Source organism: Heteronotia binoei, chromosome 4 (assembly GCF_032191835.1).
Source record: "Heteronotia binoei isolate CCM8104 ecotype False Entrance Well chromosome 4, APGP_CSIRO_Hbin_v1, whole genome shotgun sequence".
In the NCBI taxonomy this organism is placed as follows: domain Eukaryota; kingdom Metazoa; phylum Chordata; class Lepidosauria; order Squamata; family Gekkonidae; genus Heteronotia; species Heteronotia binoei.
The window spans coordinates 18,845,729-18,866,300 of record NC_083226.1 but is presented as its reverse complement, the minus strand read 5'-3'; the positions used below and the strand labels follow the sequence as shown (position 1 = coordinate 18,866,300).

At 45.5% G+C, this 20,572-nt stretch overlaps 1 protein-coding gene across 1 annotated transcript in view; it reads right to left on the bottom strand.

The window, feature by feature from the left end:
• Positions 1 to 217: 217 nt before the first annotated feature.
• Positions 218 to 20,572, bottom strand: part of CASR (calcium sensing receptor) — an 81,922-nt gene continuing 61,567 nt past the window's right edge. The window contains exons 5-7 of the mRNA XM_060236860.1: positions 12,913 to 13,143; positions 6,825 to 6,948; positions 218 to 1,779 (exon numbers count right to left, since the gene is read on the bottom strand). Of these exons, the coding sequence (XP_060092843.1) occupies positions 338 to 1,779; positions 6,825 to 6,948; positions 12,913 to 13,143 (1,797 nt within the window). The 3' untranslated portion in view covers positions 218 to 337. The remainder of the gene's footprint in view (positions 1,780 to 6,824; positions 6,949 to 12,912; positions 13,144 to 20,572) is intronic.

Here is a 20,572-nt window from a genome sequence, read left to right as displayed (position 1 = left end):
GAACCATCCTGGTACGTTCCTTCACCGGGGAACTGGAGGTCTGGACCCTGATCGTGGGATGGCAACAGCACACCGTTTCTGCTAAAGCCCAGCTGGGAAAAAGTCCAGAGATGGTCTTCTCTTTCCATTTGTTGATGACCACCACAGAGTTTCACTAGAAGGATCGCTAGACAGATGCTTCTAGAAACCTTCCCCCCACACCACCACCAGCATTTCTTTGGAGGTGACTTTACCCTGCTGATTTTAGAAAGCGGAGGGCTGTTTTCATGGATGGATGTCTCCAGTTCTTTCCCCTGCTCAGGAGAAAAGCAGGGGGGACAGAGTCCTCTTTCTTTGATTATGAATGGATGGTGTTCTCTATGACGGAGTCACTGCCTACAAAATCCCGCAAATATGTCGCCGACAAAGGAGGCTGCCCCTCTTCTAAGCCTGGTGGTTCTTGTTGGGTTTCTTCCACAACTGACTCCTGTGCATTGGCATCTGGACCAGAGAGGGTCTGGGCGTTGGGCTCGAGGACTAGTGGGTCGTTGGACCGGAGCGGAAGCAGAGCCTTGTGTCTCATGAGGCTGTCATCGCTGTTCTGGGCTTCCAAGGAGTTCCTGTGCTTTGCGTTTCGGCTGGCCACCGCGTTCTTCTGGTGCTCCTCAAAGCTCAGGGAGAAGGTGACAGTCCCGCCACCGAAACTCATTTTCTGCTTGCACCCGTGTTGCTGTGACTGCTCAGCGGGAGCCGCTAGGGCAAAGGGCTCTTCGTGGTTGCTTTTGCTGCTGATGGACGAGGAGGGGGTGGAGCCTGTGGAGCCTCCGAGACTGTTGGACCGCTTGCGGGACACGTTGCTGCGCCGCAGGGTGGCTCTGGCCGCCACCTTGAAGGCATGGGCGGCGGTGCTGCAACGCACCTCCTCAATGGTGTTGCGGGAGGGCTTGAAGAGGATGATGTAGACCTTGTTGAAGAAGATGCAAGCCAAAAGGCCGAAGCTGGCTGCCAGGATGGCTATCACCTCCACGGCCGAGACAAACTTGCCGTAAGTGCTGGCGTAGGCTGGGATGAAAGAGATCCAGACGATGAAGAAGATCAGCATGCTGAAGGTGATGAATTTGGCTTCGTTGAAGTTCTCAGGCAGCTTGCGGGATTTGAAAGCGAAGAAAAAGCAGATGGCAGCCAGGAGGCAGGTGTAGCCAATCAGGAAGCCCAGAGCCATCAGGGAGCCTTCGTTGCAGGTGATGAAGATGATCTCATCCTCCAGCTCGTGGTTCCGAAAGCTGGACGGGGGAGCCGTGTAGAGCCAAATGACGCAGATGACGATCTGAACAAACGTGCTCAAGAAGACCAGGAGGAACTGGAGGTTGAGGCCCCACCATTTGCGATGGAGGCTGGTGGGGATCTTGGCCTCAAAGACCAGGAGGACGCGATTGGTCTTGACCAGGATACAGGAGATGCAGAGGACAAAACTGATGCCGAAGGCGGGTTGCCGCAAGCGGCAGTTCCAGTCCTGGGGCTCGCCGATGAAGAAAAGGGAGCTGGAGAAGCAGCACAACAAGGAGAAGAGGAGGAGGTAAGAGAGTTCGCGGTTCGTGGCCTTGACGATGGGGGTGTTGCGGAATCTGGTGAAGACGCCCAGGACGAAGGAGGTCAGGAAGATGCCGAGCACAGCGAACAGGGTGAGGGCTATCCCGAACGGTTCTGTCCAAGACAGGAACTCTATTTGCTTGGGAGTGCAAAATGTGTGGTTTTCATTGGACCAGAAGTTTTCAGGACACTTCTCACAAGCGCTGGCATCTGCAAGGAGACAAGACATTTGGTCAGAGGAGGAGAAGGTGAGGTCTGGAGGGCGACATGTCTCTTTCAGCACCCTTCTGCATACAATGTGTTCTGGACTGACTGATTTTAAAGATGCAAGCCAGCAGGGTTCAGTCAGCAGCCAGGCAGTAAACACAAAGAATCCACCAGGGATTCTCCTGCACAAGAGGCAGTGCCCTTGCTCAGCTATTCATTTCCATAGGGCTTACATAGGAGAATGGGCCAATGTTGCTCAACATGAATTACAGATTGGAATGACTGAGTTACTCAACGCGAATTTGATTATTTAAGATAAGAGGGGCACTTCTAGTGTAGGCTGGAATGTTAAAAGTTTCCTATGGGGAACTGAAATGCCAGGAAAAATAGAGCAGAACTTTCCTGGGCCCATTGCTATGGATCTGTGGTGTCCCCTCTGGGAAACACTGGATGGTTATGGTCTGGGGCAGTGATGGTCTTGGTGCTTGGGGGGGCAACAGGGGGAGGGCTTTTAGTGTTCTGGCCCCACTGGTGGACCTCCTGATGAGACCTGGGTTTTTTGGCCACTGTGTGACAGAGTGTTGGACTGGATGGGCCATTGGCCTGATCCAACATGGCTTCTCTTATGTTCTTCTGTGACACAGAGTGTTGGACTGGATGGGCCATTGGCCTGATCCAACATGGCCTCTCTTATGTTCTTCTGTGACACAGAGTGTTGGACTGGATGGGCCATTGGCCTGATCCAACATGGCTTCTCTTATGTTCCTATGTGATACAGAGTGTTGGACTGGATGGGCCATTGGCCTGATCCAACATGGCCTCTCTTATGTTCTTCTGTGATACAGAGTGTTGGACTGGATGGGCCATTGGCCTGATCCAACATGGCCTCTCTTATGTTCTTCTGTGATACAGAGTGTTGGACTGGATGGGCCACTGGCCTGATCCAACATGGCCTCTCTTATGTTCTTCTGTGACACAGAGTGTTGGACTGGATGGGCCATTGGCCTGATCCAACATGGCTTCTCTTATATTCTCTTACCTGCTGACCTAGATTCCCAGAAATGATAATTCAGTTATTTAATATATACCCCAACTTATAAGATCTTAATAGAACCAGATCACTTCCCCCACACGACCTGCCTGTTCACAGAAGCAAACAACATCTCACCTTTAACCTCTACTTCCACCCACACAGAGCCATTTTGTCCCCTTTTATACAAACTCCCATCTCATAAATACGCCTGGAACTGTGCTTCTCTTCTGAAGCAACATGTAAGGTTGTTCCCATGGACTTTGCAGTTCCCCATTCTTATCCTGGCTCCCCACAAATATGCCTTCATCCTCAAGCCTCCATCAGTGGCTGGAGATGCCTAGCAACCCCCAAAATGGCACCGGCGACCTCACAACCTAGTATCATGAGATCTCAGTTGACATTTCTTTTTGTGTACGTAGCATGACGTCACTTCTACAGCTTGGGGTTCAGACTGAGGGCCCTCCCCAGTTGATATTAATAGGTTTTAGATTTTTCATCAAATGCTGGAGTTCCCTAATTAGCAAATGGTCTCATTATGCAGATAGCGGCACCTTTAAGAGTAGCTGATTTTTTTTTTCTCTGATTCAAAGCTTTTATAGGCCATTCATGCCATCATTGTTTGGATCCCTCATTCTGGGTCACAAAGGTGGAGTCTGAGTCTCTAAGGCTGATTACAGACCAGCACTTTGGGTCAACTCAGACACCTCTGAAATCTACCCAAAAAAATCCGTGCACACGGCAACATCTGCCGCCACCCCTGTCCCAAACTTACCCCGTCCTCAAAGACAATCCACCTGGCTCAAAAAGGGACCACTGCAAAAGTGGTCCCTTTTCACTGGGGCGGCTCCCGGCTGTCTGGAAGGCCGGAGAGTGCCAGAAGAGCGCCTGGGGAGCCACAAGCAGGATGTGCGAGCATTCCAGACGCTTCCCGCCCGTCCACAGCCCACCCCTTTCCTCAAGCGCCATCCTGAAGCTCCGGGGCGCTCTATTTCCGACCAGCTGTGTTTGAGGTGGCTGCCACCCACCCCAAACTGGCCGGCTGGCTTCAGCTTAATAGACACATTTCCAGTTCCATGGGGTTCCACCAGTTCAATCTGCAGGGCGGGTTTCATATGATAGGACACCCTGCACAGAAAACAGGCCTGTTGGTGAGAAGATGAGATGCAGCAATAACTCTTCTCCCAGTCATGGTAGTTTCCTATCTTCAGGGAATCCCCCCCTCCCCCCAATATGGAGAATTCTGTGCAAGGAGCCCCAGCCTGCGATCTGAAATGGTAACAACCAACACCACTCTAACGAAGCACTAAACACTCAAATAAATTATATAAAATGTATATTGTGCATAGTATTTTTTTCTTTCTATTGTATATATGCTTATCCAGTCTATTATGAAAACCATACGTACCAGGTATAAAAACAGATAAACTCCGACTTATAAGTCTGCAGACAAAATTACACAATCCTCAAAAAAGAGGAAAATCATCACATCAGAGAATCACAAGAAATAATTCCAATTATGATAGGAATTATTCCTATTTTTCCTAATAGGAATAATATATAATAATAATATTGTTATTCCTTTTATTCCTACCATATAGATATTATTGTAATTATAATAAATTATTCTTATCACATGTGTGTGTTAGGAATAATTGATTATAGTTCTATTTTATTATATATATTCCTATGATTTCCTATGAAGTGATTCTTTAATGTGATACTTTTTTAATAGGATTATGGCTTTTTAAGGATTCCTATGAACTGATTCTTTTTTTTTTGAGGATTATGTTGTAATTTTGTCTGCATGCTTACAAGCAGGAGTTTATACATTATTTATTTCCCTACAATTTCCTATGAAGTGATTCTTTAATGTGATTCTTTTTTTTGTTTTTAAGGATTATGGCTTTTTAAAGGATTCCTATGAACTGATTTTTTTTTTTGAGGATTATGATGTAATTTTGTCTGCATGCTTATAAGTAGGAGTTTACACATTTTTATACCTGGCACATGGTTTTCATAGTAGACTGGATAAGCATACATAGAACAGAAAGAAAGAATATATGCATTTTATATAATTTATCTGAGTTTTAGCGCTTCATTACAGTGGTTTTGGTTATTACCTTTGGCTTTGTATATACACTCTAGTCCTTCCGATGGGTCTACTCGGAAACAGGGTGACTGCCTGGCTGAGATTGCCCTGGGGCTGATTCTTCAAGAGGTTTTTTTTTTCTTGGGTGACAAACCTGCAAATTAACTCCAATAAATATTAAAAATCAAAGAGGAGTGGAACTGCAAGGACTTCCTGGAGGAGAAAAAAAAACCATCCCCCCAGGCAGTCCCTGCTTCTTCCACTTTAGTTTCTCCTTTCCTCCCCACCCATGTTCAGCCTCCCAACCTTCTATTTTGAGCCCCATCCTCTAATCAGAAATTTGGCCAATTTTTCTTACCTCCTCGCCCTTTTTTAAAACTGTTTTTCAGGGTTCCCCCCCCCCCCCCTCCTTGCAACATTTACACACCCATGACTGCACCATTACTTTTGGAGGAGAATTAACCCCCACCCCAATTCTTTTTTTTATAGGTTTACATCTCCCCCTCCCCCAGAAACTCCCCTAGCCATTTTTATTCTTCAGTTGCACAGCTGAGTCCAACTCTTTGCGACCCCATGGACCAAGTAATGCCAAGCCCTCCTGTCTTCCACCATCCTCCAAAGTCTGCTCAAATTCGTGTTGGTTACATAAGTAATGCTGCCCAGCCATCTCATCTTTTGCCATCCCCTTCTTCTTTTGCCAGCTGTCTTTCCCAACATCAGGGTCTTCTCCAGTGAGTGCTCCCTTCTCATTTGGTGGCCAAAGTATCTGAGCTTCAGCTTCAGCATCTGACCTTCCAGGGAACAGTCAGGGTTGATTTCCCTTAAAGGTAGTCCCCTGTGCAAGCACCAGTCATTTCCAACTCTGGGGTGACATTGCAACACGATGTTTTCATGACAGACTTTTTTACGGGGTGGTTTGCCATTGTCTTCCCCAGTCATCTGCCAGACGAAGTGAGGGCCTTGCGGAACCTCGTGCAGTTCCACAGGGCCTGCAAGACTGTCCTCGTTCGGCTGGCGTTTAACTGACACGGCGCCTGTATTTAAGGGAAGTGGAAGAAGGTCATCGCCACTGAATACAGCACCAAACTAATATTCTGTTCTTAACTGTTTTAACTATTGTATATCTTGTTTTATTGTTGTATGTGTCATTTTAATACTTACTAGTTTTAATTGTTGTTGGGATTTTATGCTGTGAGCCGCCCTGAGCCTGCTTCGGCGGGGAGGGCAGGATATAAATATAAATAAATAAATAAATCTACACTTTCCCCCCAGCAAGCTGGATACTTATTTAACTGGCCTCGAAAGGATGGAAGACTGAGTCAACCTTGAGCTGGCTATCTGAACTCAGCTTCCACCAGGATCGAACTCAGGTCGTGAGCAGAGAGCTCGGACTGCAGTACTGCAGCTTTACCACTCTGCACCACAGCTTTACCACCACAGCTTTACCACCACAGGGCTCACTTTGATTTCCCTTAGGACTGACTGATTTGATCTTCTTGCAGTCCAGGGGACTCCCAAGGTTCTTCTCCAGCACCACAGCTCGAAAGCATCTATTCTTCTGCGCTCGGCCTTCCTTATGGTCCAGCTCTCACAGCCATACATTACTACTGGGAATACCATCACTTTGATTATATGGACTTTTGTTGGCAGGGTGATGTCTCTACTTTTTATTATACTGCCTAGGTTTGCCATAGCTGTCGTCCCAAGAAGCAAACACTCCTAGCCATACACAGCCCCATTATGCAGAATTTTGATCTACAAGGTTTGGAATTTGTTATATGACGTATTGGAGGGAGCAGAGCACACACCATTTATAATGGTTTAAAACACAGACTCATCTCAGAACACAAATTCATGTCTCCCATCTCAGGGAACATCTCTCAGCAAAAGGCAGAGCTGTTTCCTCTGCCTGCATTGCCACATTACCTGTCTCATCGCTGATCTCCCCATCAGTACATTCTACACATTCAAAGCAACAGGTGGGCTCTCCCTCGATTATGCCTTTCCTCGTGCCCGGCTGGCAATCTCTGCTGCAGTTAGAAAAGGGCACCTGCAAGAAGAACATAAGAACGTAAGAGATGACATGTTGGATTAGGCCAATAGCCCATGCCATCAGGAGGTCCATCAGTGGGGTTAGGACACTAGAAGTCCTCACACTGTTGTCCCTCCCAAGTACCAGGAATACAGAGCATCACTTGCCCCAGACAGAGAGTTCCCTCAATATGCTGTGGCTAATAACTACTGATGGACCTCTGCTCCATAGGTTTATCCAATCCCCTCAGCAAGCTGGATACTTGGGGTCGTGGTAGATAACTCACTGAAAATGTCAAGACAGTGTGCGTTTGCAATAAAAAAGGCCAACGCCATGCTGGGAATTATTAGGAAGGGAATTGAAAACAAATCAGCCAGTATCATAATGCCCCTGTATAAATCGATGGTGCGGTCTCATTTGGAGTACTGTGTGCAGTTCTGGTCGCCGCACCTCTAAAAGGATATCATAGCATTGGAGAAAGTCCAGAAAAGGGCAACTAGAATGATTAAAGGGCTGGAACACTTTCCCTGTGAAGAAAGGTTGAAACGCTTGGGACTCTTTAGCTTGGAGAAATGTTGACTGCAGGGTGATCTGATAGAGGTTTACAAGATAATGCATGGAATGGAGAAAGGAGAGAAAAGTCCTTTTCTCCCTTTCTCACAATGCAAGAACTCGTGGTCATTTGATGAAATTGCTGAGCAGACAGGTTAAAATGGATAAAAGGAAGTACTTCTTCACCCAAAGGGTGATTAACATGTGGAATTCACTGCCACAGGAGGTGGTGGCGGCCACAAGCATAGCCAGCTTCAAGAGGGGTTTAGATAAAAATATGGAGCAGAGGTCCATTAGTGGCTATTAGCCACTGTGTGTGTGTGTGTGTATATATATATAATTTTTTTTTTGCCACTGTGTGACACAGAGTGTTGGACTAGATGGGCCATTGGCCTGATCTAACATGGCTACTCTTATGTTCTTATGAAGCTATCTATGCTTGAAGCTGCCACCACCTCCTCTGGCAGTGAATTCCATGCATTAATCACCCTTTGGATGAAGAAGTACTTCCTTTTATCAGTTCTTCCTTTTATCAGTTCTAACCTGAAGTACTTCCTTTTATCAGTTCTAACCCAACTGCTCAGCAATTTCATTGAGTACCCACAAGTTCTTGTACTGTGAGAAAGGAAGAAAAGAGATTGGATTAATAGCCTGCCGTTCACTACCTGAAGGAGTCTCAGAGTGGCTTGCAATCACTCCACAACAGACACCCTGTGAGGTAGGTGGAGCTGAGAGAGCTCTGACAGAAATGGCTCTTGAGAGGAACAGTTCTGCGAGAACCTGTGACGGGTTCAAGGTCACATTGGCAGGCGCACGTGGAGGAGTGAAGAATCAAACCCGATTCTTACAGATAAGAGTCCGTGCACTTAACCACTACCCCAAAAAGGTGAATAACCTGGTTAACTTGGGAGGGGCATGACAAACAAGCAGAGTTACAGCTGCCAACCTCTAGCTTGGGAAATCCCCGAGACCTCAGCTACGGATACTGCCATAGACTCCACCCACCAAAGCGGCCATTTTCTCCAAGTGAGCTGATCTCTGTCATCTGGGGATCCATTGTGATTTCAGGAGATCTTCAGCCCACCCAGAGACTGTCAATCCTAGGCAAACTATTCAATTATTCTCTAGCATCACTTTCAATATGTGGGTTTGCCAGACGGTGATCCTCCTCACACATTAGAGGGACAGGAATTTTGCCCTTCCTTCCGTGAATCCAAGGCTTTTCTGTAGCAGGAACTCCTTTGGCCTAATAAGGCCACACCCCTTTTATGTAGCCAATCCTCCAAAAGCTTACAGGGCTTTTATTACAGGACCTACTGTAAGCTCTTGGAAGATTGACTACATCAGCGGTGTGTGGCCTAATATGCAAAGGAGTTCCTGCTACAAAAAAAAGCCCTGTCCTCAGTGAGGCAAGAAGTTCCATATGGAGGTCTTTCTCACGAGGGGTGGATACCCATGGTTTTTCTCTCTCCCCCAAAAAAGGAGAGGAAGGGAGAAAGATGAAGGCCATAGCAAGTGAGTTGGTGTACCTATAGATCCTTATGTGCCAAGCCTTCACCCCACATGTTGTATATGGGTTGGGGCACTGTCATTTCACCACACAATGCAGAAATGACCCCTCAGAATCCTGAATGGATCTGAGTGAATCAATGCAACTGTGGTCTTGGTACTTATGAGGACTTGGCGCTGTGGGTACGGACTCTCTGTCAATAAGGAACTATAGTAACTTAATTCCAGAGAGTTAGCTATTTCCAATTTTTGCAGCAAAAATAAAGAACAAATTGTTCTTTACCACCAATGTCACTTTAGATCTGCAAGGACCCTGATAGTTTATTTCTGCAATAGTCAACCTATTCTATTACTAATCCATACAATATTTTTATTGTGTTTGAAAAAGCTGGAGCATGGGTCAGTCTGTCTGTCTATCATCTCTCTCTCTCTCTAAAGGGACACTTTAATCCCCCAGGGTTTATTCCTATTTATAATCAGAGATAACTTTCAATCTAATTGGCTTCAGTTTGCCCAGAGCCATATCGTCAGGGTGGGCTTCTCTCCTCATGTTCTCCTGTCCTGTGGTTACGATCAGGCAAAGAGATTAGCTGAACAGAGGACTGAGGACATGGAATGCCAAACTGATATTGCCAGTCTACAAAATGGGTGTGTGGCTGAACTTCCAAAGAATTGTGAAGTTGGCAGCTTATTTAACATCTAAATTAAATGGATTCAGAGGGGGCGTTCACCCTCGCAAGGTGCCTTGTCCTCCCTTCTGCGGTACTGGAAGGCAGATATAACAAAACTCCCTACCAGGAAAGGCTCTGCTCCTGTCCGCTAAGAGAAGTTGAAACAACTGAGCACAAGTTTTTTAATGCCCATTTTATAAAGAAGCACATTACGAGATTATTACTCCACTGTTTGACAAAATCTCACTGAAAAAGTTGGACTTAATCTGAGAAGAATGCCAAGTCTACTCATCATCAAATAGCTAAATTCTGTTCGGTGGCTTTTAGGTTTCAGAAACCGTATTGTAATTAGATCTTAATTTTAAATTGTTTTATCTGGTTTTGTTATACCTTGAATTGTTTACATGTAAATGTTGTATGTGATTGGTCAAATGACTGTAATAAAGAATGACTGCCTAACATTCAAAATCTCCGGAGTGCCCTATTCTAGGAAACCTGCTGTGGTTTACAGGGAAGAGACACCAGAAAATTACTGTGAGATCTTGAGTGTACACTGAATCGTCACAAGGTGGCAGTAGAGGACAAAGCTGCAGGCTTGAATTAGCGGTCTATGATTCTTAGCGCTGTCAAAAAGAGATTGAAGTTGTGGAAATTTATTAACTGAGTACAACAAAACGAAGCCATTTCATTGATCAGCAAAGAGCAAGGTATGTTGCTTTCTTCCTTTGAAAGGATTACTATGATTGTGAAGCACTCAAAACAGAGTCTTAAATTGGCATCCTTGGGTTCTCTTTCGTTCATTTTTTTTTGTGGGATGCCCAAGAAATAAATGTAGACTTTACACACCTTTTAGATAAGGAGGTCCCCAACCCTTTGGAGCCTGTGGGCACCCCTGGAATCCTGACACAGTGAGGTGGGCACAGCTATAAAATGTCTCAAAATGTTGCTGCCAAAGCAATGTTTTTAAAAGTCTGGCACAGCCAATCAAAAGCCTTGCTGTGCAAAAGCCCCACCTTGCCCTGCCTACTTTCTAACAACCAGGGCTTTTATTTTGTAGCAGGCACTCCTTTGCATATTAGGCCACACACCCCTGATGTAGCCAGTCCTCCAAGAGTTTACAGTAGGCCCTGTACTAAGAACCGTGTAAGCTCTTGGAGGATTGGCTACATCAGGGGTGTGTGGCCTAATATGCAAAGGAGTTCCCGATACAAAAAAAGCCCTGCTACCTTTCTTGGTGCCCACCAAGTGTTGTTATCACTACGCACCATGGTGCCGTTTCAGAATATACCGGCAGATTAAATTACATTCCTGCAGATGCAACAACTAGATTCACTATCAAGATTGTTTCCTAGTTTAGATGCTTTGGGTTTTAAATACCTAATACATAATTGTGTAAATACCTAATAATTGCGTTGCTATTATCAGTTTTAAAATAGCTAATAAGCCCTGCCCACTAGTCAAAATATAAATCAGATGCTCTGCCAAAGGTAAAGGTAGTCCCCTGTGCAAGCACCAGTTGTTTCCGACTCTGGGGTGATGTCGCTTTCACAATATTTTTACGGCAGACTTTTTATGGGGTGGTTTGCCATTGCCTTCCCCAGTCATCTACACTTTCCCCCCAGCAAGCTGGGTACTCACTTTACTGACCTCAGAAGGATGGAAGGCTGAGTCAACCTTGAACTGGCTACCTGAACCCAGCTTTCGCTGGGATCGAACTCAAGTTCTGAGCAGAGGTTAGGACTGTAGTACTGCAGCTTTACCACTCTGTGCCATGGGGCTACAGATAGATAAATGTGGTAACAAAGAAAGGGGGAGGTCCAAAACGGCACAATAAAGACTTTGATGAAACCATCTCAGTGCATTTTAAACAAAAGTCCTCTTCTCTGAAAGAGTAATGTAAACGATTTTAGAGAAGGAGAAATCATAAAGCAAATTCAGATTAAAAATATACCAGTGACAACCAACTGTGCTTCACATTATATCATTACATAGGAATGCATAATGCCCAGGCTACAAAATGCCATTTGGCAGAATCTTTCAAAAGGATGACAACTCTTTTTATGTATTATATGTTTTTACATGTAGTACCAGAGAAGATTCAACTTTATTATTTTTTTTGCTTTGTTTTATTACCTGTATATTTGTCATGCAATATAGTATGTGTGTGTGCAGGGCTTTATTGAGCAGGAACGCAGTTCCGGCTGGCTTGTCGTCAAGGGGTGGGGTCTAAAATGCAAATGAGTTCCGGGTGGGCCTTTTCGACAAAAAGCTCCACGTGAAACAATGGGAATGTTAGGGAGTGTGGCTTACTATGCAAATGAAACCCTGCTTAGCTTGTGAGATCTGATGAAACAGCACCAAGCTGGTCCATCCAGATCAGGGTAAGGTTGTGTTACCAGTATTTAATGAGGTAATACATTAAGTCCAGTAGGCACCTGAATCCCAGGTCTACAAAGCATTTGTAACAGAAACAGAAAGACCAGCTACCTAGAAAATAGATGTTTCTCCCAACAACAGCACACTGGCATTGGAATACTGGGGGAATATTGTTTCCCAGCAATATCAGCATCAACTCGAGTCAAGACATTTGGATCTCTCGCATCCTGAAATGTGAGGGAAGATACTGAGGGAGTATCTAACAACTGAGTAGGCAGTGCAGTTTTTGCTCCCAAAGACCTCTCCCTTCCCACCACTACATTTTACTACTTACCAAACACATACATACATGCGCCTTGTTAGCTGCTACACTTTAATCAAACACTGTCACAAAAGGACTGCATTTGCTTGACTCCCACAGGTCAGGAAGTAAGAAAGCAGAGCCCTCTTGGCAAATTTTTCTATGTAATTTCATGGTTTATGGGATGCAACCCTTCATATACTTTCCCAAGGGTGGAATTCTAGCAAGAGCTCCTTTGCATATTAGGCCACACAGCCCTTATGTAGCCAGTCCCCCCAAGAGCTTGCAAAAAAGAGCCTTGCAAGCTCTTGGAGGACTGGCTGCATCAGGGGTGTGTGGCCTAATATGCAAAGGAGCTCCTGCTAGAATTCGTATTTACCCCTGGAGAAAATGGCTGCTTTGGAGGGAAGAATCTATGACATTCGACTCCCCCCCCCCAAAAAAAAAAATGTCTTCCCCTTCCTAAATTCTGCCCTCCCCAGGCTACATTCCCAAATTTCAAGAATTTTTCAATCCTAACCTCTCTGGAAAAGGACAGTAAATGTAAATTCAGGGCAATAAGGCACCTCTCACCTCCTTGGAGAATCCACTCCACAGGATCTTGTTTTCACTGATAAAGAGCCTTTCTCCCTTCTTGGCGTAAACATTGTAGTGTCCGACCTCCTCAAAGACAATGGAACCATCTTCTGGGGACAGGTGCCAATTGATAATGGAGTAATTCCCTATCAGGCCCCCGGATTCATCAAAATCTACTTGCTCCCCCATATTATTTGTGAAGTTCAAGTGCCGCAGATGCTTCAGTACCTGGAGAGAAGGAGACACAGACATGCTGTAACCTGCCATCATAAGAACATAAGAGAAGCCATGTTGGATCAGGCCAGTGGCCCATCCAGTCCAACACTCTGTGTCACAGAAGAACATAAGAGAAGCCATGTTGGATCAGGCCAGTGGCCCATCCAGTCCAACACTCTGTGTCACAGAAGAACATAAGAGAAGCCATGTTGGATCAGGCCAGTGGCCCATCCAGTCCAACACTCTGTGTCACATAAGAACATAAGAGAAGCCATGTTGGATCAGGCCAGTGGCCCATCCAGTCCAACACTCTGTGTCACAGAAGAACATAAGAGAAGCCATGTTGGATCAGGCCAGTGGCCCATCCAGTCCAACACTCTTGTGTCACAGAAGAACATAAGAGAAGCCATGTTGGATCAGGCCAGTGGCCCATCCAGTCCAACACTCTGTGTCAAACAGTGGCCAAAAAAAACCCAGGCACCCTCAGGAGGTCCATCAGTGGGACCAGTGAAGCCCTCCCACTGTGCCCGCCCCAAGCACCAAGAATACAGAGCATCACTGCCCCAGACAGAGAGTTCCGTCAACACACTGTGGCTAATAGCCACTGATGGACCTCTGCTCCATATGTTGATCCAATCCCTTCTTGAAACTGTCTAAGCTTGCAACTGCCGCCATCTCCTGTGGCAGTGAATTCCACGTGTTAATCACCCTTTGGGTGAAGAAGGACTTCCTTTTATCATTGATATTTGTGTCTCCTGGAAATCCCAAACCTTTCTGTGCCAAGAAGAAGAGCTATAAAATACTTGAAGTAAAAGAATAACATGAGATTACTTGCTGCTCCTGCTACAGTGATCACTTCTCAGAAATCATGACACTTCCTTTTGGAATCCACTGTATAATAATCTTCATTTGGAGTACTGTGCAGAGATCTTTTGAATTACTAGTCTTCCACATCTGAGATCCAGTCTAGAAGATACTTGGTCATTACTTGGACACTTCTGTTTCCATATAACGTCTCTGTTAGTTTAAAAGACTTACCACATGTATTGTGTTGACAATTTGCCTCACTTAATCAATTCTATAATGGTTTCCTCTGATATTTCTAGCCCACTGTGATTAGAACATTGGCAGGAAAGGAAGCTTTCAGTTATCTGTTATTAGGGATAGGCACCAACTGGGAAAATGGAGGTTCATGGTGGTTTGCGGAGGGAGTGAAGGGAAGGCATTTAAAGAGACCTGAACTGCTGCAAAACCATGGCAGTACGTATGTGGTTTGTAAACAACCTGAATTGCAGTTCATGAACCAACAAACTGGCTCAGTTTGTCATGAACTTAAGTTCATAAGTGAATTCATGGCCATCCCCTATCTGCTAGCCACAGAGTCTTGATTCCAAACTGTCTGAAAGAATGTGGACTATGTTCAGGGCTTCTTTTTTGTAGCAAGAACTCCTTTGCATATTAGGCCACACCCCTCTGATGTAGCCAATCCTCCTGGAGCTTACAGTAGGCCCCGTACTAAGAGTCCTGTAAGATCTTGAAAGATTGGCTAAATCGGGGGGTTGGGGAGTGGCCTAATATGCAAAAGGAGTTCCTGCTACAGAAAAAGAGCCCTGACTACATTGATGGTGCTCCTTTCCAAGCACTGGCTTCTGCAACTTCCTTTAGAAATCTCGTGATAGTATGTAAGATATGGGATCTTCAGAGCACTGAGGCACATTCTTTTCTTTAAAAAAATCAACAATGCACAATAAAGTTTGCAACTTACCGACATTAGTGTTACATATCTTTGTAAAACATCACATCACAGGAACATGCTAATTATTTCATTTATGCCATGCCACAATTATAACTCAGTTTCAGGTGAATTTCACCAGGGCCATTTTCTTTTTAAAAGATTGTTTGTTTTAAGAAGAGAAAAGGAGAGAGAGAAAAGCTGACGGAGTGAGAAAGCTGCACTAAATACTCAGTGTGATATTGAAGATGGAGGCAAACTTAACATTCCTGCCAATTAGCTGCTTTGTTGATTCAGAAGAGCCCTTTGCAGCGGAGTAGGCAAATTTTGCATCCTCCGCCTGGGATTAGAACTGGAGTAGCCCAACACTCTTTGCCACGAAAGACATTGGCTATTATCTGTTGCCTTTTTATTTTTTCATGACTGGGATTTTTAATTCTACTAATGTGATGATTTTAAAAAAGGGAAAATTAATGAGCTATCACTTTGGCTGCAAAGTGAAACCAGTAATCAAAGTTGCCTCCCCCACTTCCTGGGGGAAAGAATCACCTGTACTAAGGACAGGTTCAGGAATGTGAACTGGACAGAACTATGCCAAGAAGCTAGGATTGCCAGCGTCCCTCACTGTTGTGATGGGGGGTTTGGGGGCGTTCTGGGAGTGGGTGGGACATGATGACATCATATGATGCTCTCAGTTTTCAGCAAAACTCTACAGTGTTTTTTTTCCTTCGTAACGATAAGAGTTTGCCCCAAAACCAGAGCATTACCACATGATGTCCCTGATGTGATGACATCACCTGAAAGTGATATCATCAAATCAGGGTCATTGGACAGCAACAGCTCTGTTTGGAAGTGGGGTGGGGTGGCAGATCACAGCCCCAAAAGTGTGGGAACCACCATTGGGACTGGGGACTGGCAACCCAATGAGAAGCACATGCTGCTGGACAACACAGAGAAAGAAGCCAAACTGAATGGAGAGAAGCCCTGAGATGCCTTTTGAGCATCCTGCCAAACCCCACAAGACAGGTCGCTACTATGGGTACATTCACACTACATTAAATAAAGATTCTTACTGTGTAAGAATAGCAAAAATCCAGTTGCAAAACACATCGCTTAGTGTAATGTGAACACGCCCTATATGTGTGTGTGTTTTAAACTTAGCTATTCACTGACAGAAAAGCAATGCAAAAAAACAATGGTAGGTAAGAGGCTGGCAAACATATCTTTTGGACTCTCCATTTTAAAAAAATTCAATGAATCAAGGATGTCCATTCTGACTGGCTAGTGTACAAGCAAATTCAGGTGCCTGAATGCGTTCAGTAGAAGCAGCTCTCTCTCTCTCCAGCTGTACTCCTCTGACAAGGCAGCCTAGGAGACAAAAGGCCTCCTGAGTTCTCCCCCAATCTGGCAAACACCTTCCTTCACTACAGCAAGACAGCCCTCTAAGGAGCACTACCACCAATAAGCCTTGCCAGGTTTGTTTTGTTACTGGCTCCTTAAAGAGCTATCCGCCTGGTAGAAATGAAGTAGGGAGTGATTTTCCCATCACTTCACGGCTGGGAAAACATCAACGGCTGCAATTTAAGGCATGGGAAACGAAGAGGGCAAAGAGTCAAATAATGCAGTAAACTCTTATGACAGTTATTCAGATTTAAAAAAAAAAAGAGCAATGACATGCCAACATAGCAAATGCAGAAATCGTTATGGCTTTTTCGTGTAACTGGAGATTTCTATATAGCACATTTTACATGATGTTTGTAGAAGTGGAGAGACCTTCCTTTCTGTGGCTTATTGGACATGGGGTTCAGATTCACTCTGCCATCAGAGCGCAGCTAATGCAGCAGTTACGGTTCTGATTCGCAATGTACTTGCAGTGCACAAAAACTAGAACAACTGATACAGCAACGAAGATAAGACTCACAGAGACAATCCCTTGTAGAAAAAGGCACAATTTGAAAGCGCGCAGCTCTGAAAATGAGTATTTCCTTATTCTACAGCCCATTCACAAGGCAGCCAGATAACTGACAGGCTGTTCAGCTGTTCTCAACCTGCCTGTGTGTTTGCAGAACATGGCTTATTCTCAGCAGAGATAAGCTGACTCCCAGCTGATGAGGGATCAGCTAGGAGTTGGGGTTGAAGCTCCTGCTGGGGAAATGTTCCCCATGGAAACCTCATGCAGAGAAGCAGCAACAGTTGGGGGTGGGGGGAATCAGGAGCCAATTCCAAACTGAACAGTTAGAAGTCAGGTTCTTCTGATCTCCCATCCTGAAATCACTGCTGCATCCCAGACTTCCTGAGATGCTACATTTCTGGAGACCAAGTCCTATGAAGAAAGGCTGAAGGAGCTGGGCATATTTAGCCTGGAGCGGAGGCAGCTGAGAGGTGATATGATCACCAACTTCAAGTACCTGAAGGGCTGTCATAGAGAGGATGGTGTGGAATTGTTTTCTGTGGCCCCAGAAGGTAGGACCAGAACCAGTGGGTTGAAATTAAATCAGAAGAGTTTCCAGTTCAACGTTAGGAAGGACTTCCTGACAGTTAGAGTGGTTCCTCAGTGGAACAGGCCTCCGTGAGAGGTGGTGGGCTCTCCTTTAGAGGTTTTTCAACAGAGGCTAGAGGGCCATTTGACAGCAATGCTGATTCTGTGAACTTAGGGGGGAGGTATTTGTGAGCTTCCCACATTGTGCAGGGGTTGGACTAGATGACCCTGGAGGTCCCTTCCAACTCTATGATTCTATGATTTGGGGGAGAAGAACCCAAGGAGAAGAACCAGCTCTTTCTCCTCTTCCATTTGCAATGTAGAGATTAAAAGCGTTGCCTCTGTCACTACTCATTTTGAGCAGAAGAGAAACAAGTTCTTTCTCCTGTTCCTTTCTTATATTCACAGTGTGGCTATTTTGCTGAGTGAATGGATCAGAACCCCACTCCCAGGGTATCTCCAATTAGCTGTGAGTCGGCTTCTGAACAACAGGCAACTGTAAACTTATTCAACAGCTGTTCCAGTTGCTCCATGCAATCGGAATATATACTGATCAGCTGTTTAGGAGGGGACCAGCATCACCAACCAGATGCCTCAGAGAATGACCAAACTGAACGTAACTTCCAAAACAAAGACTTGAAGACAGCAATCATGTCCTCCCTCTAGCTATGCATCTAAAGGCTAAGGTTGGAACTCTCTGTCTGGGGCACATGATGCTCTGTATTCTTGGTGCTTGGGAGGGACAACAGTGTGAGGACTTCTAGTGTCCTGGCCCCACTGATGGACCTCCTGATAGCACCTGGGTTTTTTTGGCCACTGTGTGACACAGAATGTTGGACCGGATGGGCCACTCGCCTGATCCAACATGGCTTCTCATGGTCTTAATCTCCAGTTTAATTCATATGAATCTGTGGGTTTTCTCCAAATGGGTGGGCACAGACCACAGAGGTGATTCATGTCACATGCTTGGGATGAAAAAAAAATACCTACAGCTGTCCCTGACTCATAGTGACTTGAGGGATAGCCTTCCTTCTTTATACTCATTCTCCGATACAGCAGGAACGTTTGTCCTTTTGGGTTGTTCTTGCAAGATTTTAGGGTGGAGAAAGTGGACAGAAGCAGCTTTTTATCTCTCTCTCATAATACTAAACTCAGGGAGTCCCGACGATGTTGACTGGCAACAGGTTAAAGACAGACAAAGGGAAATATTTTGTTACTCAGTAATAAAACTGTGGAATTCACTACCACGGTCATGAGCATAGATGGCATTTAAAGGTTAGTCAGATCCATGGAAGAGAGGTTCATTAATGGCGAGAATAACAGAATCACCGAGTTGGACGGGGCCACGCAGGCCATCTAGTCCAACCCCCTGCTCAATACAGGATCAGCCTAAAGCATCCTTGCCAAGTGTTTGTCCAGCCACTGCTTAAAATCTGCCGGTGAGGGGGAGCTCACCACCTCCCTCGGTAGCTGATTCCACTACGAAACAACTCTGACTATTAAAAAGTTTTTCCTAACATCCAGCCGGTATCTTCCCACCCTTAATTTAAACCCATCATTGTGAGTCCTCTGCTCTGCTGCCAAGAGGAACAGCTCCCTGCCCTCCTCTAAGGGACAGTCCTTCAAAGACTTAAAGACAGCAATCATGTCCCCCCCCCCCTCTAGTTAAGCATCTAAACACTAGGGTTGCCAGCATTGGGGTAGAAAATATCTGGCGATTTTGGGAATGGAGCCTGGGGAAGGAAGAGTCTGGGATGGGAGGATGGGACCTCAATAAGGTATAATGCCACAGTGTTCACTCTCTGTAGCAGCTGTTTTCTCTAGAGGAACTGATCTCTGTCATCTGAAGATTGAGTCTAATCCAAAGGAATCTCCAGGCCTAGGGAAGCTGAGAACTCTACTAAAGTCCAATATGCTGAACAGACTCCTTTGAATAAATTGAACTGAACAGACTTGAGGGGATCTCCATAGTCAGGAGCTTTAAATGCTCGATATTCATAAACTTCTAAAACACTCAATGCTAGGAGGCGACATCAGGTGAGGGCCTGGGTCTCTATGGCGATGCCCTGTCCATTGGTCCTCCAGAGCAACTACTTGGCCTCTGTGTTATAGGATGCTAGACTAAATGGACCTCTGGTGTGATCTTCTCTTCTTGTGTTTTATATAGTGGATGACTATATAAGCAATCTTTGACCATGGGCTTGCCAGGCTTTGTGAAAAATGGATATCTGGCTGCGAAGTACGGGATACTTCCCATACTTCGGAGAGCCAGTTTGGCGTAGTGGTTAAGTATGCGGACTCTTATCTGGGAGAACCGGGTTTGATTCCCCACTCCTCCACTTGCACCTGCTGGCATGGCCTTGGGTCAGCTATAGCTCTGGCAGAGGTTGTCCTTGAAAGGGCAGCTGCTGTGAGAGCCTTCTCCAGCCCCACCCACCTCACAGGGTGCCTGTTGTGGGGGAGGAAGGTAAAGGAGATTGTGAGCCGCTCTGAGACTCTTTGGAGTGGAGGGCAGGATATAAATCCAATATCTTCCCACTGCCTCTTTGCAGACTAATCTCCAATAGGATGCATACTGTGATGTGCCTCATGTGGGCACTGAACCTTTTTCACACCTACAGATGGCTGGATACCAAGCTGATGGCATCCTGCTGGTAGTAGATCCAGTTGTGCTCACATAGAGATCTGCTTCATCCTTTCCATATGCAAATGGGTGTGTGTGTCTGGATTGTCACTACAGGGCTGTCATTAGATTATTTCTATGAATACCAAGGGGATCTGAATGGAATGCAAACACGTAGACAACTTTTAACTAGCAAGCTCACATGAACACACGAGGATGCCTTCTACTGAGTCAGACCCTTGGTCTATGAAGGTAGGGATGGTCTACTCTGGATTCTCTACTCTGACTGGCTCTCCAGGGTCTTTCACATCGTCTACCACCTGGAGATGCTGAGGACTGAATCTTTTTTTTCTTGGCTAGAGTAAATGCGTTATCACTGCAAAAACTGTCTGGTCACTGCAAGAGACTGTGCCCTTGCGGCAGAACTGTAACTGAAACTTTGTCTCATTTGGTATTTAGTTGTTATCTGCAGTGGTTGTTCTGTAGAAAAATAGGTGGTGGAGCTCATTAGCATAACTCATTAGCATATGCTGCCCCTTGCAGCCAAAAGCAACCTGCCGCAAGAAAGGAGAGCCCCGGGTGAGCAAGGCCTGCTTGGGATGGCTAG